This window comes from Cheilinus undulatus, linkage group 21, assembly GCF_018320785.1.
Source record: "Cheilinus undulatus linkage group 21, ASM1832078v1, whole genome shotgun sequence".
NCBI classification, from domain to species: domain Eukaryota; kingdom Metazoa; phylum Chordata; class Actinopteri; order Labriformes; family Labridae; genus Cheilinus; species Cheilinus undulatus.
Genome location: NC_054885.1, coordinates 36447597 through 36465139, shown reverse-complemented (window position 1 = coordinate 36465139; position 17543 = coordinate 36447597). Strand labels below are relative to the sequence as shown.

Below are 17543 nucleotides of genomic sequence, written 5' to 3'. Positions count from 1 at the left end.
AGACTCCAAGATTCCCTTTGATTCTACATTTAGCTTTGAAATATTGTGTTAAAAGCTCCAAGAGACCTTTGACTTTTGGCAAAGTCAGTGTTATGTGTTAGAAGTCCTGAAATTACCAGGAAATTATGGGGACATTAAAGACAACAACAGAAATGAACAAAAGAGATCTGGAACTTCTAGCAAACATGAACGATTTATTAACCATTTCAAGTAAAACACAAGTTAGCACCATTCAAAAAAATAACCAAAATAGCAGTTTTTCACTAAATGGAGGTACAACAAACAAAAGAGCAAAAGAACCACAATGTGCAAATCTCCTCTCTTCTGCCATTCTGAAACAAGCGAGCTTTATCAGCAGCTGCATCCGTGGAGACGAAAGAGACAATATTCTACCTGAGCATCTGAAAATAATATTCTTGGTCCAAAGCTGTCACCCTTGACCATCTTCAGGACCAACCTCCATCCACTTAATAAGAAAGTACAACCCTGAGCTCCAAAAAATTCAACCACAGGAATTAATATCAAACTAGAAAAGCACTCAGAGAGCGCAGACCTCCACCATTAGCCCCATCTCCCAACAGCACAGAATCCTTTAAAAAATTAATGGATCCAGACTGTGATCCGGATCACTCTCAAAATCTAATCATTTCTTCCTGATACCATTTCTGACATTTCCTGAAAATTTCATCAAAATCCGTCCTTAACTTCTTGAGTTACGTTGGTAACAAACTAACAAACTAACTAACAAACCCTGCCAATCACGTAACCTCCTTGGTGGAGGTAAAAATTGAAAGCTAGTAGTCCAAAATAAAATCCTAACGTAAAAGAATTCATTATTGTATGTTGAGATATATTTGGGGTCAAAAATGTCATTTTCAATGGTTTCCAATGAGGCATTTTCTGTCCTTAGGAACAAATGTGTCGGTTTTTGCGTAGCTTAGCCATTTCAGGCTAATTTATAGAACTGAGATGATAAATCTAATGTATTTTAATGAATGTCCTCTGGCAATTTTGAGCTATTTTCATTCAACACAGAATAATTTTTCTTTAAATCAGCACCGAGGGTAAAACAGAAAAAATGAAGTGCATAGATGCATGTCAGCATCCGTACATCATAATACATCAGTGGTTTCTTTTTTAGATCTTTGAATTTAAAGATTTTTTTTCTGTGACCTGGATAAACCAGTTAATAATTCTACCTTTTCATTTTCAAAAACTTCCCAAATCATCACTTGCACATTCACATTTTCATTCATCTGACTTGGTCATAACTTAACTGAATTTTTATGTTTTGCCGCATCGTATAGTGACTGAACATTTCAGTTTAAATAGAAATCTGTTCATCCATTTTCATTTCGCTGTCTTATTAACATGACGTGCAAACGTCTCCGCAACCAGCAAGGGAAAAACGATGGACGCATCTGCACACACCTGGAAAAATACACAGATGAGTTTAAGAAAACAGATCAAGTGTTGAATCTCAATTATTCTAATAGAACATGAAGACATTCACTCGTTCATCATCTGCTTACATGCATAGCATAGCATGCATACCTTCACTGGTTGTGCGCTCAATCTGATCTTTCCCCAGGACTTGGCTTCATCAGGGCTTCCTCCGGAGTCACAGCTGTCGAATTCCTGAGCCGTGTTTATGTACACGGCGTAGTCCGCTCCAGTTCTCTGGAATGAGACAGAGCAGGTTATCATCAGGTCTGCTGCAAACACTTTTCAGTCACTGCACTTAGGAGAAAACAACTGCATATCAATGTGGCACCAACATGGGAGGAAATTACTACACTTATAACAGCATCTCCACTTATAATGCAGTCAGGATGTTCTGCCAGTCTGTAAATATCTTTCAAATCGAATTAACACCAAAGTCTCTGTGTCACGACAAAGACAGTTAAACACCTTTTTGTATTGCATTAGGTTGTGTTGAATCAAATGCAGTCAAAGAGATGTATTTAGTGGAGTCGTCTTTTAGGCCAGTGGTTCCCAACCTTTTGTCCGTAGCCCCCGTCTCTCTTCTAAACTATTTCATCTTCTTTTAGGGTGGCCCTAATGGGCCATTGTGCATTTTGTTTCTAATCAAGACTTAAAAAATATACGCACAATTTGTTTTGACATCAGAGCAGACAGGGCCTCGGGTGAGATCTTGGCGTCCCCTGAGGGGTCCCCGGACTCCAGGTTGGGTACCACTGTTTTAGACTGATTATTCAAATGAGTGCTGCACTGCTACAACAGTGTGGTCTTGAACCTTGATTTAGAGATAGCGTTAAGGTGCTTATTCTCTCATTTACTGTTTAACACTCTAAGAGATATGCAGGAGTGCATGTACAAAATGACTCACTGAAATTCAGTGATCCCAGTGGGGGTTCTGGCTACCTTGAAACAACTCAATTCAAGACACCAGAACATAAGGAAGTGTCGATGTGTCGTTCACAGACAAACTTTGAATTAAGCTAGTTGAGGGTGCTTTGTACAACTAAGTCCGTCAGCTAGCAGATAAATGTGAAATTTTGCCTTTTATTGACAGGAGAACTGAGGAGAGACAGGAAAAATGAAGAGAGAGCGCTAGGACTGGGAATCAGTCCTGCAACTTGTGTGCCAAGAACTGTCGCCTCTGTTTATGGCTCCCTATTATACCAACTGCACAAAACTAAAGAAAAAAAAAACTAAACCAGCACCAGCAGTCCTCAAATTTAAAGCTCAAAATAAATAACAATAAAAAAATAATTAGGGGAGAAACTGAAAATTGGGCTCTTTTTGGAAAACAACCCCTCCTTCCACTCGGCTTGCTTCAGGCCTGGACTGTCAGGATTTTATCAATGTAAAATCCTCACCCATGAATTGGCGTTGCATATGTGATGTTTGGCCACGCCTCCTCCCAGGATGATCATCCCTGTGCTGTTGGCAGCCACTGCGAGGCTGTTCAGCCTTTTAACGTCTGAAATCCAGAGCAGTGTGATTGATCAGAGGACAACGAGAATAAAAATGAAGAATGAGACAATGAAGACTCATCTACCTTCAACCATGTCTACTATCAGTCCAGGGTTCTCTGACGAGAAGAGGTAGAACATGTCTCCTATAGCGCCATCTGTCAGCGCCGGGCTGAACACCGGGATGTTATTCTGGAAAACCACGACACAAAAATACAACGGTTTACACATAATACACTCGACAGATACTGGTCAAAACAGAGTAAAATCATTTAAAAATGCAGGTAAAGTTACCACAAATGACATGTATAACATGGATCTAACATGTATTATATCAACATTACATCCAAGAACAGCAAAAAGAAGGTGGAAAAAGAAGCCTGACAAAAAGACTGAGCACACTTACCAAAGGGGAGAAAGAGGCAGAAAGTGGTAGAAAAAAAGGTGAAAAGCTGTTAAAAGTGCAAAAATTGATAGTGACAAATAGTTAGTTAGAAAGTGGCAAAAATAGAATAGCAGAGGCAAAATGGGAGGGAAGTGGTAAATATGGGTTATGAAAAACAAAAAAGGACAGAAATGGGCAGAAAATGGTGAAAAGCAAAAACTGGTTTTAAGTAGCAAAGAATTTTCAAAAAGGTTTTAAGTGGCAAAATGGGAGGCTCACTACAACAACAAGAGGTTCAAAAGCAGAAAAAAAGGAAAAGTGGCAAAAATGGGTTGAAAAAGGCAAAATGGAACACAATGGAATTGTGTTGAATGGGAGTTAAAAAGTGGCACAGTTGTTATAGCCATTAACAGTGCAAAATGTTGGCCTTTTAATAGTGCTTCTTTATGCAGAAATCCCTTCCTGCCCCCCACCTGGTTCTTTTAGTAAGAGCTGTTTTAAACTAAAACATAACTGGGACTTTAAAACCCACCTCAACAGCTTCAGACTGTGTGACACCTGTAAGTGAAGGTTACTCACCTTGTAGGCCCAGTAACACACAGATTCAGGATCATTGATCTCTTTGCCCAGGCGATGAATCACCTTTGATGGAGTCCAGAGAACGCCCTGAATGAAATGTTGAATTATTTTGAGAACATGGCTGCCACTTTAGAGCATTTAAAAATATGACTGTCTGAAAATGCACACCTGAGTGTTCTGCTCCAGCAGCATCTGCTTCATAATCGGCATCATCCATTTGTGAAATTTGATGTAGTTTTCCTCTGGCATCAGGGTGTTTCCAATCCTGCAGCCAAAGAAACATACACATGTAAACTCAATGTGCTTTACAGAAGATTAAAAACTGATTATTTGGCCAAATTCTCACCTGTTTAGACCTTTTTTATACAGTTCTCTTCCTGGCATGTTGAAGTCTCCAACATAAACTGGACCCAAACACTTAATCAGGTCCTCCTCTATCCCGCCAGCTGAGGTCGCTATCACATCCACCTACACGGGACAGAAACATGAATAAGGATGCATGCAAACATTTAGCTGATTAAGAAACTGAAAACTGAGGTTGAAGTGAGGGGTAGATGTGGAGACTAAGCCCCTCTGAGGGCACCATCAGGTGGGAAGGAGGATTGGCACAACCCTGATTGTACTCTGGATGTCCTTGCATGGGAAAATAACCTGCTGATAAAGTGGCAGTGGCAATGAAGATTTATAAGTGGCAGAAACTGGCAGAAAAGGGGGTGAAATGGGATTAAAAGGGGCAAAAATTTGTTCATACTGGCAAAATGGGTGGGGAAAGGTTGTGAAATGGGATTAAAAAGTTGGAAAAAAAATAGTTTAAACTTGGAAAAATTTGTTAACAGAGGAACCAAATTGGCAGAAAGTGGCAAAAATTTGGTATAACAAACAGTGAAATTTGGTTAAATTGGTGTAAAAGTGGTGAAAAGGAGTTAATAGTGGCAATATTTGGTCAAACGAGGCAACGATGGCAAGAATTGGTTTAGAAGGTCAAAATGGTAAAATTGGGCAGAAAACTGGTGGAAGGGGTTTAAAAGTGACAAAAAAATGGCTTTAAAGTGGAAGAAATACACTATAATGCCAAAAGTATTCATTCACCTGCCTTGACTTGCATATGAACTTAAGTGACATCCCATTCTTAATCCATAGGGTTTAATATGACGTCGGCCCACCCTTTGCAGCTATAACAGCTTCAACTCTTCTGGGAAGGCTTTCCACAAGGTTTAGGAGTGTGTTTATGGGAATTTTTGACCATTCTTCCAGAAGTGCATTTGTGAGGTCACACACTGATGTTGGATGAGAAGGCCTGGCTCTCAGTCTCCGCTCTAATTCATCCCAAAGGTGTTCTATCAAGTTGAGGTCAGGACTCTCTGCAGGCCAGTCAAGTTCATCCACACCAAACTCTCTCATCCATGTCTTTGTGCACTGGTGCACAGTCATGTTGGAACAGGAAGGGGCCATCCCCAAACTGTTCCCACAAAGTTGGGAGCATGGAGTTGTCCAAAATCTCTTGGTATGCTGAAGCATTCAGAGTTCCTTTCACTGGAACTAAGTGGCCAAGCCCAGCTCCTGAAAAACAAGCCCACACCATAATAACCCCTCCACCAAACTTTACACTTGACACAATGCAGTCAGACAAGTACCGTTCTCCTGGCAACCACCAGACCCAGACTCGTCCATCAGATTGCCAGATGGAGAAGCACGATTCGTCACTCCAGAGAACGTGTCTCCACTACTCTAGAGTCCAGTGGCAGCGTGCTTTACCCCACTGCATGCCAAGCTTTGCTTTGAACTTGGTGATGTATGGCTTGGATGCAGCTGCTCGGCCATGGAAACCCATTCCATGGAGCTCTCTATGCACTGTTCTTGAGTGACCCATTCTTTCACAAATGTTTGTAGGAACAGTCTGCATGCCTAGGTGCTTAATTTTTTACACCTGTGGCCATGGAAATGATTGGAACACCTGATTCCAATTAGTTGGTTGGGTGAATACTTTTGGCAATATGGTGTAGGTAGAAAGGGGGGTGAAATGGGATTAAAAAAAGTGGCAGAAATGGGTTAAAAGGTGACAAAACTGGTGTTAAGTGGCCAAAACTGATAAAAAAAAAAAAAAAAGCAAAAATAGGCAGGAATTGCACGACATGATGAAGCGTCAAATGATACAGGGTTAAAGTGGCACGAATAAGTAATTTCAACATTAGAAACAAAATAATAGTTTGACACACTTTTCAGTTATATATATTCTCATAAAATGGATAAACATACAGTTTAAAATCATTTTAAAAATAGTCATCGTTTTTTGGTGGCCCCTCTCAGTGTCTCTCGACCCCCATGTTGAGAACCACTGGACTGGGGTACTGGAAGGTAGTAGAGTTGCCCCTGGTCGTGCTGTGGATGGCCCAAAGGTACAAAAACCACCATCGGTCTCCTGACATATCACCGGGGTGAAAAGGCCCGGACAAAAGAGATGCCATCAAGCTTGATCTTTGCTGCCAAGCACATGAGTCAACATGTCGAGTTTGACTCTGGTCGCCCCTCTCCAGCCCCAGGCTGTGGCATGTCCGGCCCCACAGTGAACCCTTAGCATGCCTAAAACTTACACACAACTGTCTAAAATACCTCCTGTACCACACTGTCCTCATCAGTGTTTCAACATAAATAAACAGTGTTTATTTCTACTTCTCTGCATATCAGAGTCTCACCATCCTGTGTTCAGTCACATAGCGGATGCTCTCTCTGACGCCGCTGCTGATGAGGTTTGACGTGTAGCTGAGGAAGATGGTGCAGCTCTGTAAGCAGGGGCAGGACGTTGGGTCTTCATCAGCATATCCGTTCTGCACCGTCATCGGTGTTTGTCTCTTCTCCAGCTGTTCATGTAGATCAGAAAGACAGACGTACTTATGAAAGATGCAGGATAGGCAAATCAATACACCAGATTTAAAAGCCAGGCATTAACTGGTGTTTTTCGTTGTTAAAATATTCATTAAAAAAGTACATTTTAAATATATATATATGTAGATATATGGATGTGTGTGTGTGTGTGTGTGTGTGTGTTTTTCTTATGTAAAACTACCATGTTGGATGGTGAAAGAAAAGAGTCGTATCATATGGTATTGTATCATATGTCGTGTCATGTCTCTTCTGTAATTTGTGAACAGTGTTTCAGTTTTAGATTACCATGGCATTGATCTGCTGGATAGCCAGCCCCACCCTGGTGGCCTGAAGGCCCATGTTAAGGTATGTCTGCAGCAGTGCACTATGGTCCACTCCCTTGTTAAAGTCATATCCTTTGACCTTTGGTGTATCTTCTGGCACACTGTCGTACGTCCTGTAGATATCTGTGGGTATTTTGTGGCTGTGATGATCAGCCATAGTGTTGAAAAATACTGCAAAGACAAAAATCACAGCATTTCCAGTATTTACACTGATTACAACTGATCAGCCTCTCATTAAGACAACACTAAAATGTAAAGAGTGACTGAAATGGTTAATGAAGCTTGTAAAGAGTGGAAATATTTTCAGCACAAGGTGAGCAGTTAAAGGTGACCAGAGTTTTTAGTGAACAAGAGTGGATCCATAGGAAGACTGCTTTTAAACATGTTGATCTTCTTGTAGCGTCGGTTGTTTGAGTTGGAGAACAGCAACAGTGTTCTTGTTTTCTGTTACATTTATGTCATCCTCCACCTTAACCACAAAGGTCTCCTCCACCTTGTCACCAATGTTCTGTCCATTTTGCCACTCTAAACCAAATTTTTTGTTCTACAACTTTCCTGCACTTTCAAACTGATTTCTGCCTCTAAACTCACTCTTCCCTCTTTAACACTTTTTCACCATTATTTCTGCCCATTTCTGCCACTTTCAAACCACTATTTGCTAATTTTGCCATATTTGCCACCTTGGCTTCATCAGGCTTTATTCCTACAGCACCAGTGCAGAACAAACATTACAAGACTCTTTATAAAAAGAGCTGGTGAAGGCTGTATTCTTTGTTATGTACATTTACAAATACCCAACATTAATCCATCTCTGAGCAGCATTAAGGTCAACACAGTTTGGTCAACAAACTACTGATGCTACAGTTATTCTTGCTATATTTAATTTATGGTGTGCAAAAAATAAAACAAAATTGTTGCAAAAATCCCCATTCTCAGTTAAATTCAGCAGCTAGGATGACTTTTCTGTGTTCAATGAAGAAGACCAGAAACTTTTGAAACAAATAAACTTTTCTAATCTGCCCTCAGTGGAAAGTTTTGTGGTAATTTTACTTATAGGTGATCCCTGAATGATGTCTGCCAGATGTTCTCCGGTGTGCTAAACTTCCACAAGGTCAACTGGAAACCTGAAAGACAAAATTATTCTACATAGGAACAGGGGGTGTGAGCAAACAGGTAGGCGGACCAAAGCTCCAAAGCAACAGATTCAATCCTGCACAAGACGTAGAACCAGAATATGAAAGTAGCTGCAGGAAAAATTGACCTTGGAGCTGTAAGCAGGAGTTTGAACCATGTAAGTTTTGCACTGCTGATTTAAAGTGATAGGACGTCACTTTAGATATTCTGCAAACTCCCCGTCCTAAGGGTCTAAAATGGCATGTGGTCATTTGATAAAGCAGCTTTAATGAATTAAAACCCATGCATTTTAAATGTTCTTATGACATTACAGATTTACAACCTCAATTCCAAAAAAGTTGGGGCGTTCTGTAAAAGGTAAATGAAAACAGAAAGCCATTTTTTATTCACAATCGAACATTAACAACATATCAGATGTTGAAACTGAGACATTTTACTATTTCATATAAAACATGAGCTCATTTTGAATTTAATGGCAGCAACACATCTCAAAAAAAATAAGGACAGAGACAGGTCAGTAACATGACTGGGTATAAAAGGAGCATTTTAAAGAGGCAGGGTCTCTCAGAAGTAAAGATGGGCAGAGGTTCACCAATCTGTGGAAAACTGAAATTGGGGAAATATTTCTGAAAAATGTTCCTCAGTGCAAGGCTATTGAAGCTTTGAATATCACACCATCTACAGTCCATAATGTCATCAAAAGATTCAGAGAATCTGGAGAAATCACTGTGAGGAACAAGGCTGAAGGGCAATGAAGGATGCTTGTGAGTTTAATGCTGTGGCCCTAAAAACAGGCACAATTCAGCCAAATGGGTGGAAACAGTGGGTGAAAAGGGGTAAAAAAGTGGCAAAAATTGGTTAAAAGTAGCAAAAATGGGCAGAAAATGTGGGGAAAATGGCTAACATTGTCATAAATTGAATGGAAATAGTGGTGAAAAGGGGTTTAAAAGTGGAAAAAATGGAAATAGTGGGTAGAAAAAACTGGGTAAACTGGGTGGAAATAGTGATGGAAAGGAGTTGAAAGTTACAAAAGTTAAATAAAAATGGGCAAAATGGGTGGATATAGAGATGAAGAGGGATTAAAAGTTGCAAAAAGCAAGGAGAAATTGTTGAAAATCACAACAATTCCAGTACTTACACCGATTACAACCGACCAGCCTCTCATTAAGACAACACTAAAATATAAAGAGTAAATGAAATGGTAAATGAAGCTTGTAAAGAGCGGAAATAGTTGAGCAATTAAAGGTGACCTGAATTACAGTGAACCAGGGTGGCTCCATGGGAAGACTGCTTTAAACATGTTGATCTTCTTGTAGGGTGTGGTTGTTTGAGCCAGAGAACTTTCTGTTACATTTTTGTCATCCTCCACCTTAACCACAAAGATCTTTATCTTTTCAAACAGCAGACCACTGTAATTCATTTGAACAATCAATGGGCACCTAATGAAAAGGAAACAAATCTACTAGTGCATCTCAAAAAATTAGAATATCATGAAAAAGTTCATTATTTTTTGTCACTCATTTCAGAAAGAGAAACCCATATATTATACAGACTCATTACACATAGAGTGAAATATTTCAAGACTTTATTTTTGGAAATTTTGATGATTATGGTTACCAATAAGAAAACCCAAAATTCAGTGTCTCAAAAAATTAGAATATTGTGAAAAAGTTCAATATTGGAAAGTCATGGTGTCACACCTTAATCAGCTAATGAACTCCAAACACCTCCAAAGGGTTCCTGAGCCTTTAAATGGTCTCTCAGTCTGGGTCAGTAGGCTACACAATCATGGGGAAGACTGCAGACTTGACAGATGTCCAGAAGACAGTCATTGACACCCTCCACAAGGAGGGTAAGCCACAGAAGGTCATTGCTAAAGAAGCTGCATGTTCACAGAGTGCTGTAGCCAGGCATATTCATAGAAATTTGAGTGGAAGGAAAAAGTGTGGTAGGAAAAGGTGCACCAGCATAAGGGAGAACCGCAGCCTTGAGAGGATTGTCAAGCAAAATCCATTCAAGAATTTGGGGGAGCTTCACAAGGAGTGGACTGAGGCTGGACTGAGGCACACACCAATAGACATGGGCTACAAATGTGGCATTCCTCATGTCAAGCCACTCCTGAACCAGAGAAAATGTCAGAAGCGTCTTACCTGGGCTGTGGAGAAAAAGAACTGGACTCTAGCTCAGTGGTCCAAAGTCCTCTTTTCAGATGAAAGTAAATTTTGCTGTCATTTGGAAATCAAGGTCCCAGAGTCTGGAGGAAGAGTGGAGAGGCACAGAATCCAGGTTGCTTGAAGTCCAGTGTGAAGTTTCCACAGTCAGTGATGATTTGGGCTGCCATGGCATCTGCTGGTGTTGGTCCACTGTGTTTTCTGAAGTCCACAGTCAACGCAGCCATCTACCAGGACATTTCAGAGACCTTCATATGGAGATGCTGATTTCATTTTCCAGCAGGACTTGGCACCTGCCCACACTGCCAAAGGTACCAAAAGCTGGTTCAATGACCATGGTGTTACTGTGCTTGATTGGCCAGCAAACTGGCCTGACCTGAACCCCATAGAGAATCTATGGGATATTGTCAAGAGGAAGATGAGAGACACCAGACCCAACAATGCGGATGACCTGAAGGCCACTATCAAAGCAACCTGGGCTTCCATTACACCTGAGCAGTGCCACAGGCTGATCGCCTCCATGCCACGGCACATTGATGCAGTAATTCGTGCAAAAGTTGGCCCAACCAAGTATTGAAGGCATAGAAATGAACATACTTTTCAGAAGCCTGACATTTCTGTTTAAAATATCCTTTTTTAAATTGATGTTATGTAATATTCTAATTTTCTGAGACGCTGAGTTTGGGGTTTTCTTATCCGTAAGCCATTATTATCAAAATTTCAAGAATTAAAGGCTTGAAATATTTCACTCTATGTGTAATGAGTCTATATAATATATGGGTTTCACTTTCAGAAACAAGTGACAAAAAATATTGAACTTTTTCATGATATTCTCATTTTTTGAGATGCACTAGTAAATAAAACTGAGCAACAGGTTAACACATTTACAAACGTTCACTTTGTCTAGAGTTCATCTTTTGCTTCTTCATAACATCTGTGCAGCAGCAGACTGAAAACACCATCAGAGAAAGTCATAAAAAGTGAAAAAAATTGGTTCAAAGTTGCAAAATTGGGTAGAAAATATGGGGGAAACTGTCATAAATTGAATGGAAATAGTGGTGAAAAGGGGTTCAAAGTGACAAAAATGGAAACAGTGGGTAGAAAAATGGCAAAAGGTGTTGAGAGTTGCAAAAGTTGATTAAAAATGGGCAAAATGTGAGGATATAGTGATGAAGAGGGGTTAAAAGTTGCAAACATGCACAGAAAAAGTGGTGAATATGGGTTAAAAGGTCATAAATGCGATGGAAATAGTGGTGAAAAGGTGTTCAAAAGTGGCAAAAATGGAAATGGGGGGTTGGAAAGGGGTTAAAATGTGGTAAAAATTGGAAAATGTGTGGAAACTGTGGTGAAAGTGGGATATAAAGTGTCAAAGGGGGTAGAAATAGTGGTGAACAATGGTTAAAAAGTAGGAGAAATTAGTTACAAGTTGCAAAAATGGGCAGAAAAGTTGTGAAGAAGAATATTCCTGGTTTCTATCGCCTTTTATGATCACAGACAAATGTTCAACATTAGTTTTCATTGAGTTTGAGTCAACGCGTGTTAGGGTGTGGCAGACTTAATACAGCATCAAAACAGAGGAGACAAGCCCCCCAAAAAATCAATAATTTAATCTGTTTCTAAATCAAAAGTTCTATTGTTACTTATCTTGAAGATGTGACTGAAGAGTAGACTTTTCAGCTTTAAATGCATGTCCCAACTTTTTAGGAAAAGTGTTGTAAATGTGGCAGAAATTGACATTTTAAGACATTGTGATTGGCCAACTTGATCTCTGAGTTTTTTTTCTGTATTTAGCTTAAAATCTGTTGTTAAGGCACAAATTCTAATACCTTTTTTTAAATCTACAATTGTCTGCAGGGGTGACTTTATGTCACATTTACAGGTCGTTTGCTTGTGGCCTAGTGGTGTCATTTTTTAAATGTCTGTCAAAAAGAGTATCACATACAGGTTAATTTTTGTCTGCTGGGATTTCATTTAAAAAATGTTATCATGGTTTACAGCTCAGGAGAAATCAAAAATCCACTATCTCTTAATGTCAGAACTTCAAATAATTAAGATTAAAACAAAAAAAGGCTTGAAATGTTTCACTTTGCATGCAATGAATTTTGAATAAAGAAGTTTCTTTTTTGAATCAGATCAGAGGGATAGTCCAATGTTTTTAAACGCATCTGTATATTTTACCTTCTTCTCATCTTACGCATTAATATCTGCAGAACTGTGATCTTTAGCTGTGTTTGCAAAGAGTGCATAGAGTAAATAAAAATCAAAGGTAAAAGGGAAACAGATTCATAAAAAGTCACAGAAAAACCAAACTGAGTTGACTCAGTGCTTAATAGAAAAAAAATTATTTACCCCTATTCACAAAAATTAAATAAAAAGGGATACATCGGATAACATCCCACCTGCACCACATGTTAAGCAAAAAGGAACTACATCATCATCACATGCCAGTTTGGATATCAGATTGAAACAAAGTCAAAAATGTATTATTTCATGTCTTTCCCCGAGGTTTGCACTGAGCACCTACTCCTCCTCCTCTTCGTCTTCTGTCCTAGGCGGTTACAAAACACATAAATCGACTAAAATACTGCTTTGAAGAGAAATATCATAAAAAACAGCCAGCTGCCTGTGCTTGAATGACAGTTTCATTTTGTAGTATTATTCTGAGTATTACTTGTATGAAAGCATTTAAACATGCCTGACAGTCACTACTGAGGGACACAACAGTGCTGGAAGCTGATACATATCTACAGCTGTGAACACTGCCGGCATTAAAATAAGCCTTTAAAGGTCACTGAGCCTTTATATTTGGAAGATTTTACACTTCAAACTGCCTTAAATTACAACATTTTTCACATTAAATTAGAGCTTAAAATCATGTAATATGTGAGTTTATTTTGGAAGGGATTTCTCAGTGTTGTAATTCAGTGAGTGTGTCTGAAAGCATTGTTTTCCTTTCCCTAATCCTTGTTCTTTCCTAAGATCCTGCACAGTTTTAAGGATCAGGTCGGTGAAGAGAATTGGCAGCAGTTCTCGGAGCAGTTTCCTCCTCTTCTTAAGGAGCGCCTGTCTGCCTGCTACGGCGTCTAACCCAGACACCCCTGGTCCACACAGGACACAGACCTGTTAGGTAAGGCATGCATTCTTTTGATACGCCTCAAACTGTCATTCTAACAAGTCTGGATATGATGACACACCCAGCTCATTGATGCACAATGATACATTTTGTTCCCAAATCAATCTTCTGATCCAGAGTCATAAAAACTGATTTTTTTCAAACCTTGCATAGCAGGTCCTATCAGTACTCCCTGTTCACATCTTCTTTAAAGTGATTTTTAACTCTCCTCCATGTTTCTCTGCTTGTTTCTCCTCAGGTTCTTCTAGGGGAGGGTAACTGGGGAACTCATTGCACTGCCCAGATTGTGGGGAGAAACGAAAGCTGGAGGGATGTGACTGGTCTTGATCCTCCTCTCAGTGGACGGCTCCCTTTCCCCCCGCACCCTGTGTGTCTCTATGAGGGAGGGTGGTGGGTGTGGGAGGGTATACCTCTCGGATTAAACACCTCACTAAATCCAATACGCTCAAAAGTGACTTTCGCCAACAGCACCGCAGGGATCCTAAGTAGGTGAGGACATAACCGGGGTTCTTCGGCCCGTCCCCCTCCTCCATTTGATAATTCTGTTAAGATACGTAACGGCTGGGAGGGGAAGGGGGGTCAGGTAGGTACATTTAAAGGAATTATCTGAACCAGCAGTCCCAAACACCACAACACACGCAGTCAGTAGAATGACTCACACATAGATGTGTTCAAACAGGCTTGTGCCAGAGGCTAAACATGCTTTTACTGAAACAATGCAGGAAAATGTGCACAATTCATTTGCACCTTTTATGGCATAAACAGTTGTTGTGCACAAACATGGGTCTTTTTTTCTCTTTTCACATGTACATTCAGCTCAGTTTAATTTCCTTCCTCTTTTCTTGGTTGCTTAATCCCTCTCGATTCATAGGTCTCCTTTTTTTTCAAGGCAAAAAAAGATGCAGTAGATCTGTTCTTTAGGGTTCCACCACCGCAGTTATTGCATGTCATATTTTCACCTCAGGAGGCTGCCATAATCTGAAGCCATAGGCTGCGTGGTTCTTTCATCCTCCCGTCATGCATTTTGTCTAATCAATATAGTTTAAAGGAGGATTTATATTTGTGTGTGCGAGGAGAACATCTGCAGGTAGATTTATAACGGGAATCTGGTTGTTTAGGGGAATCGGTCAGTACGTTTACATGCAGTAGGAAAAGTTGAGTCAGTGTGTTGATGCAACTAAAACTGGACTTTTTAAATACAAGGAAACAGTTTTTGATATAGTCCTTAACCGAATTTCTTGTTGGAGATGACTTTAATCTCGTTTATTTTCCCCTCAAACAGACCCAAACTAGACTAGACCTTCAGAGCACGCTCCACAGCTTCCATGCAGGGCTTTGACCTGGACGTAAATCCTACATAACAATGGTCGTCATGGCCTTTTTTGTGAGTTTTTCGTCAGTGAATCTCCCTACAAGTGACCAGTTTTACTGTTTAGCTGAGTCAGGAAAAGTCCGAATAAAAGCATTCTGTATTTAGCATTTCTGTGGAGACACAGAAATGCTAAATGGGACTTTTACTTTGAAAAGCATAAACCAGGAGTGTCAGCACACTCAGTGTTTCCCTTCCCTGTTACATTTTCTACCAATGAGGAAGCTAAACCCTCGAGCTACAGTTGAAGTAGAGAAAAAACTGAATCAGACTGATCCAGTTGAGCTTGTCCCCAAGAAGCACAGTGCAAACATTTTCTAACAGTGTTTAAAAATGTTTAAAAATGTCCTTTTCCTGGTTAAATGGCGCTCATACAGGCAGCTTTGAAAGCCCTGACCGTTCACATGCACACCAAAATAAAATCAAGCCATCACGCACCCAGTCTGAAAAGTCCATGATCTTGACAATAATGCTCATCGTACAGGTACTTAAAGTGAAGAGTAGGGAATGAAATATCAAAAGTTTATTTTTTACAGTTTGACATAAAACCTGTTTAGCATGGCACACTCTAAAAGACTGTTAAAACCTTAACTGGTTTTGAAATGCAACAAAACCCAACATATGATGACAAACTAGCTTTTTTAATTTATGTTCAAAATGTATGTTTAAAAGGTGTTCATTTTTAACTTTTTTGACCTGAAAATTTCCAGTTGGGAGACATACATCTAAGACATTACAAAGATGGAAATGTGCAAGAACAACACAAAATTCTCAACTACAGAGTTGTAAATTTTGACTTCATAAACCTGAAAAGTTCAAGTTTAAGAAGTCATAAATTTACATCATAAAGCTGTAAATGCGCAAGTAAACAAATGAAATTCTCAAGTTGAAAAAGCTGTAACTATTGACTTTGTAAACTTGAGTTTAAGGTGTAAATTAAAAAAAATCATAAAGCCATAAATGTACAGGAAAAACACTAAATTCTCAAGCTTAAAAAGTTGTAATTCTGGCTGTATAAACCCCAAAAACTTAAAGTTTATTAAATCATAAATTGAAACATTATCAGGCTGTTAATATACAAGAACTTGAAAAATTTTACATTTAAAAAGTTGTAAATTTTGAGTTTCTAAACCCAAAAATTGTAAATTTATGAAGGCAGAATTTTACAACCTTGAAAAGCTCTTATTGTTAAACAAAAATCAAATTCTTAGCTTTAAAATGTTGTACATTTTGATTTATAGACCCAAAATATTTCAGTTTAAGTTACATATTTATGATACTCTGAACCCTAAATGTACAAGAAAAACATGAAATTCTCAGGTTTAAATAGTCCTACCTTTTGACTTTGTAAAATAGACATTTTCAGGTTAGTTCAGCCTTAAATTTAAGACAAAGTTATAAATTACACTGTAAAAAATGTCCGTAGAAAATACGGCAAAAGACTGTCAAATAGCAACAGTAAAAGACTGTAAAACAAATAAACATATATTACTGTATAGAATACACAGAATTGCTGTAAATCAAGCAACGGTATGAAACATAAATTTTTACAATTAAAGTACGTAATAATTACAAAATTGTACCGTTTAAACGAAAGAAGATTGTGAAAATAAAGGAAAAATACTGTAATCTTCAAGACGGGCAATTACTCTAAAAATTACAGTAGTATTTTGTTAAAATTACAGACTTTTCTCTCATGTACATTTAAATTCACAGTAAAAATCTGTGAAAAAAATTGCAATCACATACCGTAATTTTAGCAGGGACAAGAGGTTAAAAATACTGCATGATCAGGAAAGTTCTGTAGAAAATACAGTAAAAACCTGTCAACCTGCAAAACCTGTGAACAAGCACCAATTTGTTGTTATGTCCATATTTGTTTCTCAGTGCTACACCACATGATGCTGCCTTGTGAAATAAACGGACAGTTACAGTAAATATGAAAACCTTATTGAAACAAGAATGGTACCAAAAATCATTTTGTTTTGGCTTAATTTGATGGATGAAAGTGGTCAATTATTTTAGTTTAACTGATTTATTGGAAAAGAATGATGTTAATTGCTCTCACAAAGAATGCCATTGCATTTGTAAAGCCATTCCACTTCCTTTAATGCATCTAACACAAAATACATTGATGTACTTTAATGTTTCAGTCAATCTTTCAGAACTGAAATTGGATGACACATATTACTGATAGGAAATATAACAAGGTAATTGGAAAGAACTATTTTATATATACATAAAGAGAGAGAGAGAGAGATACATACTGTATATATAATATGTATATAATACAGTTGAATATATAGTATATACATTATATAAATACAATAGTTATTTTTACTGGTTAAACAACTTAAACATGAATGCAAATAGAATGACAAGAAACCCTCCATAATCAGTTTTAAAAATGAATGGGAACTGTACATATAGTCTATCAAATAGATTTCTAAGGGAAAAAAAATTCTTAAAAAAAAAACAATATGAAACCATGGTTTAGTTTCTGAAATTTTAATTTACTTCTCATACCTTATGTAATTTAATCTAAACTTCTCTTTACCTGTATGTGGGGTTATTTATGTCTAGTAAATACGTTTTGTTTCATGTGCCAATGCTGTATTAACTATTGG

The 17543-nt window shown here is 38.5% G+C and overlaps 1 protein-coding gene across 1 annotated transcript in view; it reads right to left on the bottom strand.

Moving 5' to 3' along the window:
- Positions 1–667: 667 nt before the first annotated feature.
- The window catches only part of LOC121529619 (deoxyhypusine synthase-like), a 32099-nt gene continuing 15223 nt past the window's right edge, over positions 668–17543 (bottom strand). The window contains exons 5-13 of the mRNA XM_041817566.1: positions 7072–7280; positions 6597–6761; positions 4250–4371; positions 4072–4168; positions 3904–3990; positions 3026–3131; positions 2844–2947; positions 1555–1680; positions 668–1431 (exon numbers count right to left, since the gene is read on the bottom strand). Coding sequence (XP_041673500.1) covers positions 1351–1431; positions 1555–1680; positions 2844–2947; positions 3026–3131; positions 3904–3990; positions 4072–4168; positions 4250–4371; positions 6597–6761; positions 7072–7280 — 1097 coding nt within the window. The 3' untranslated portion in view covers positions 668–1350. The remainder of the gene's footprint in view (positions 1432–1554; positions 1681–2843; positions 2948–3025; positions 3132–3903; positions 3991–4071; positions 4169–4249; positions 4372–6596; positions 6762–7071; positions 7281–17543) is intronic.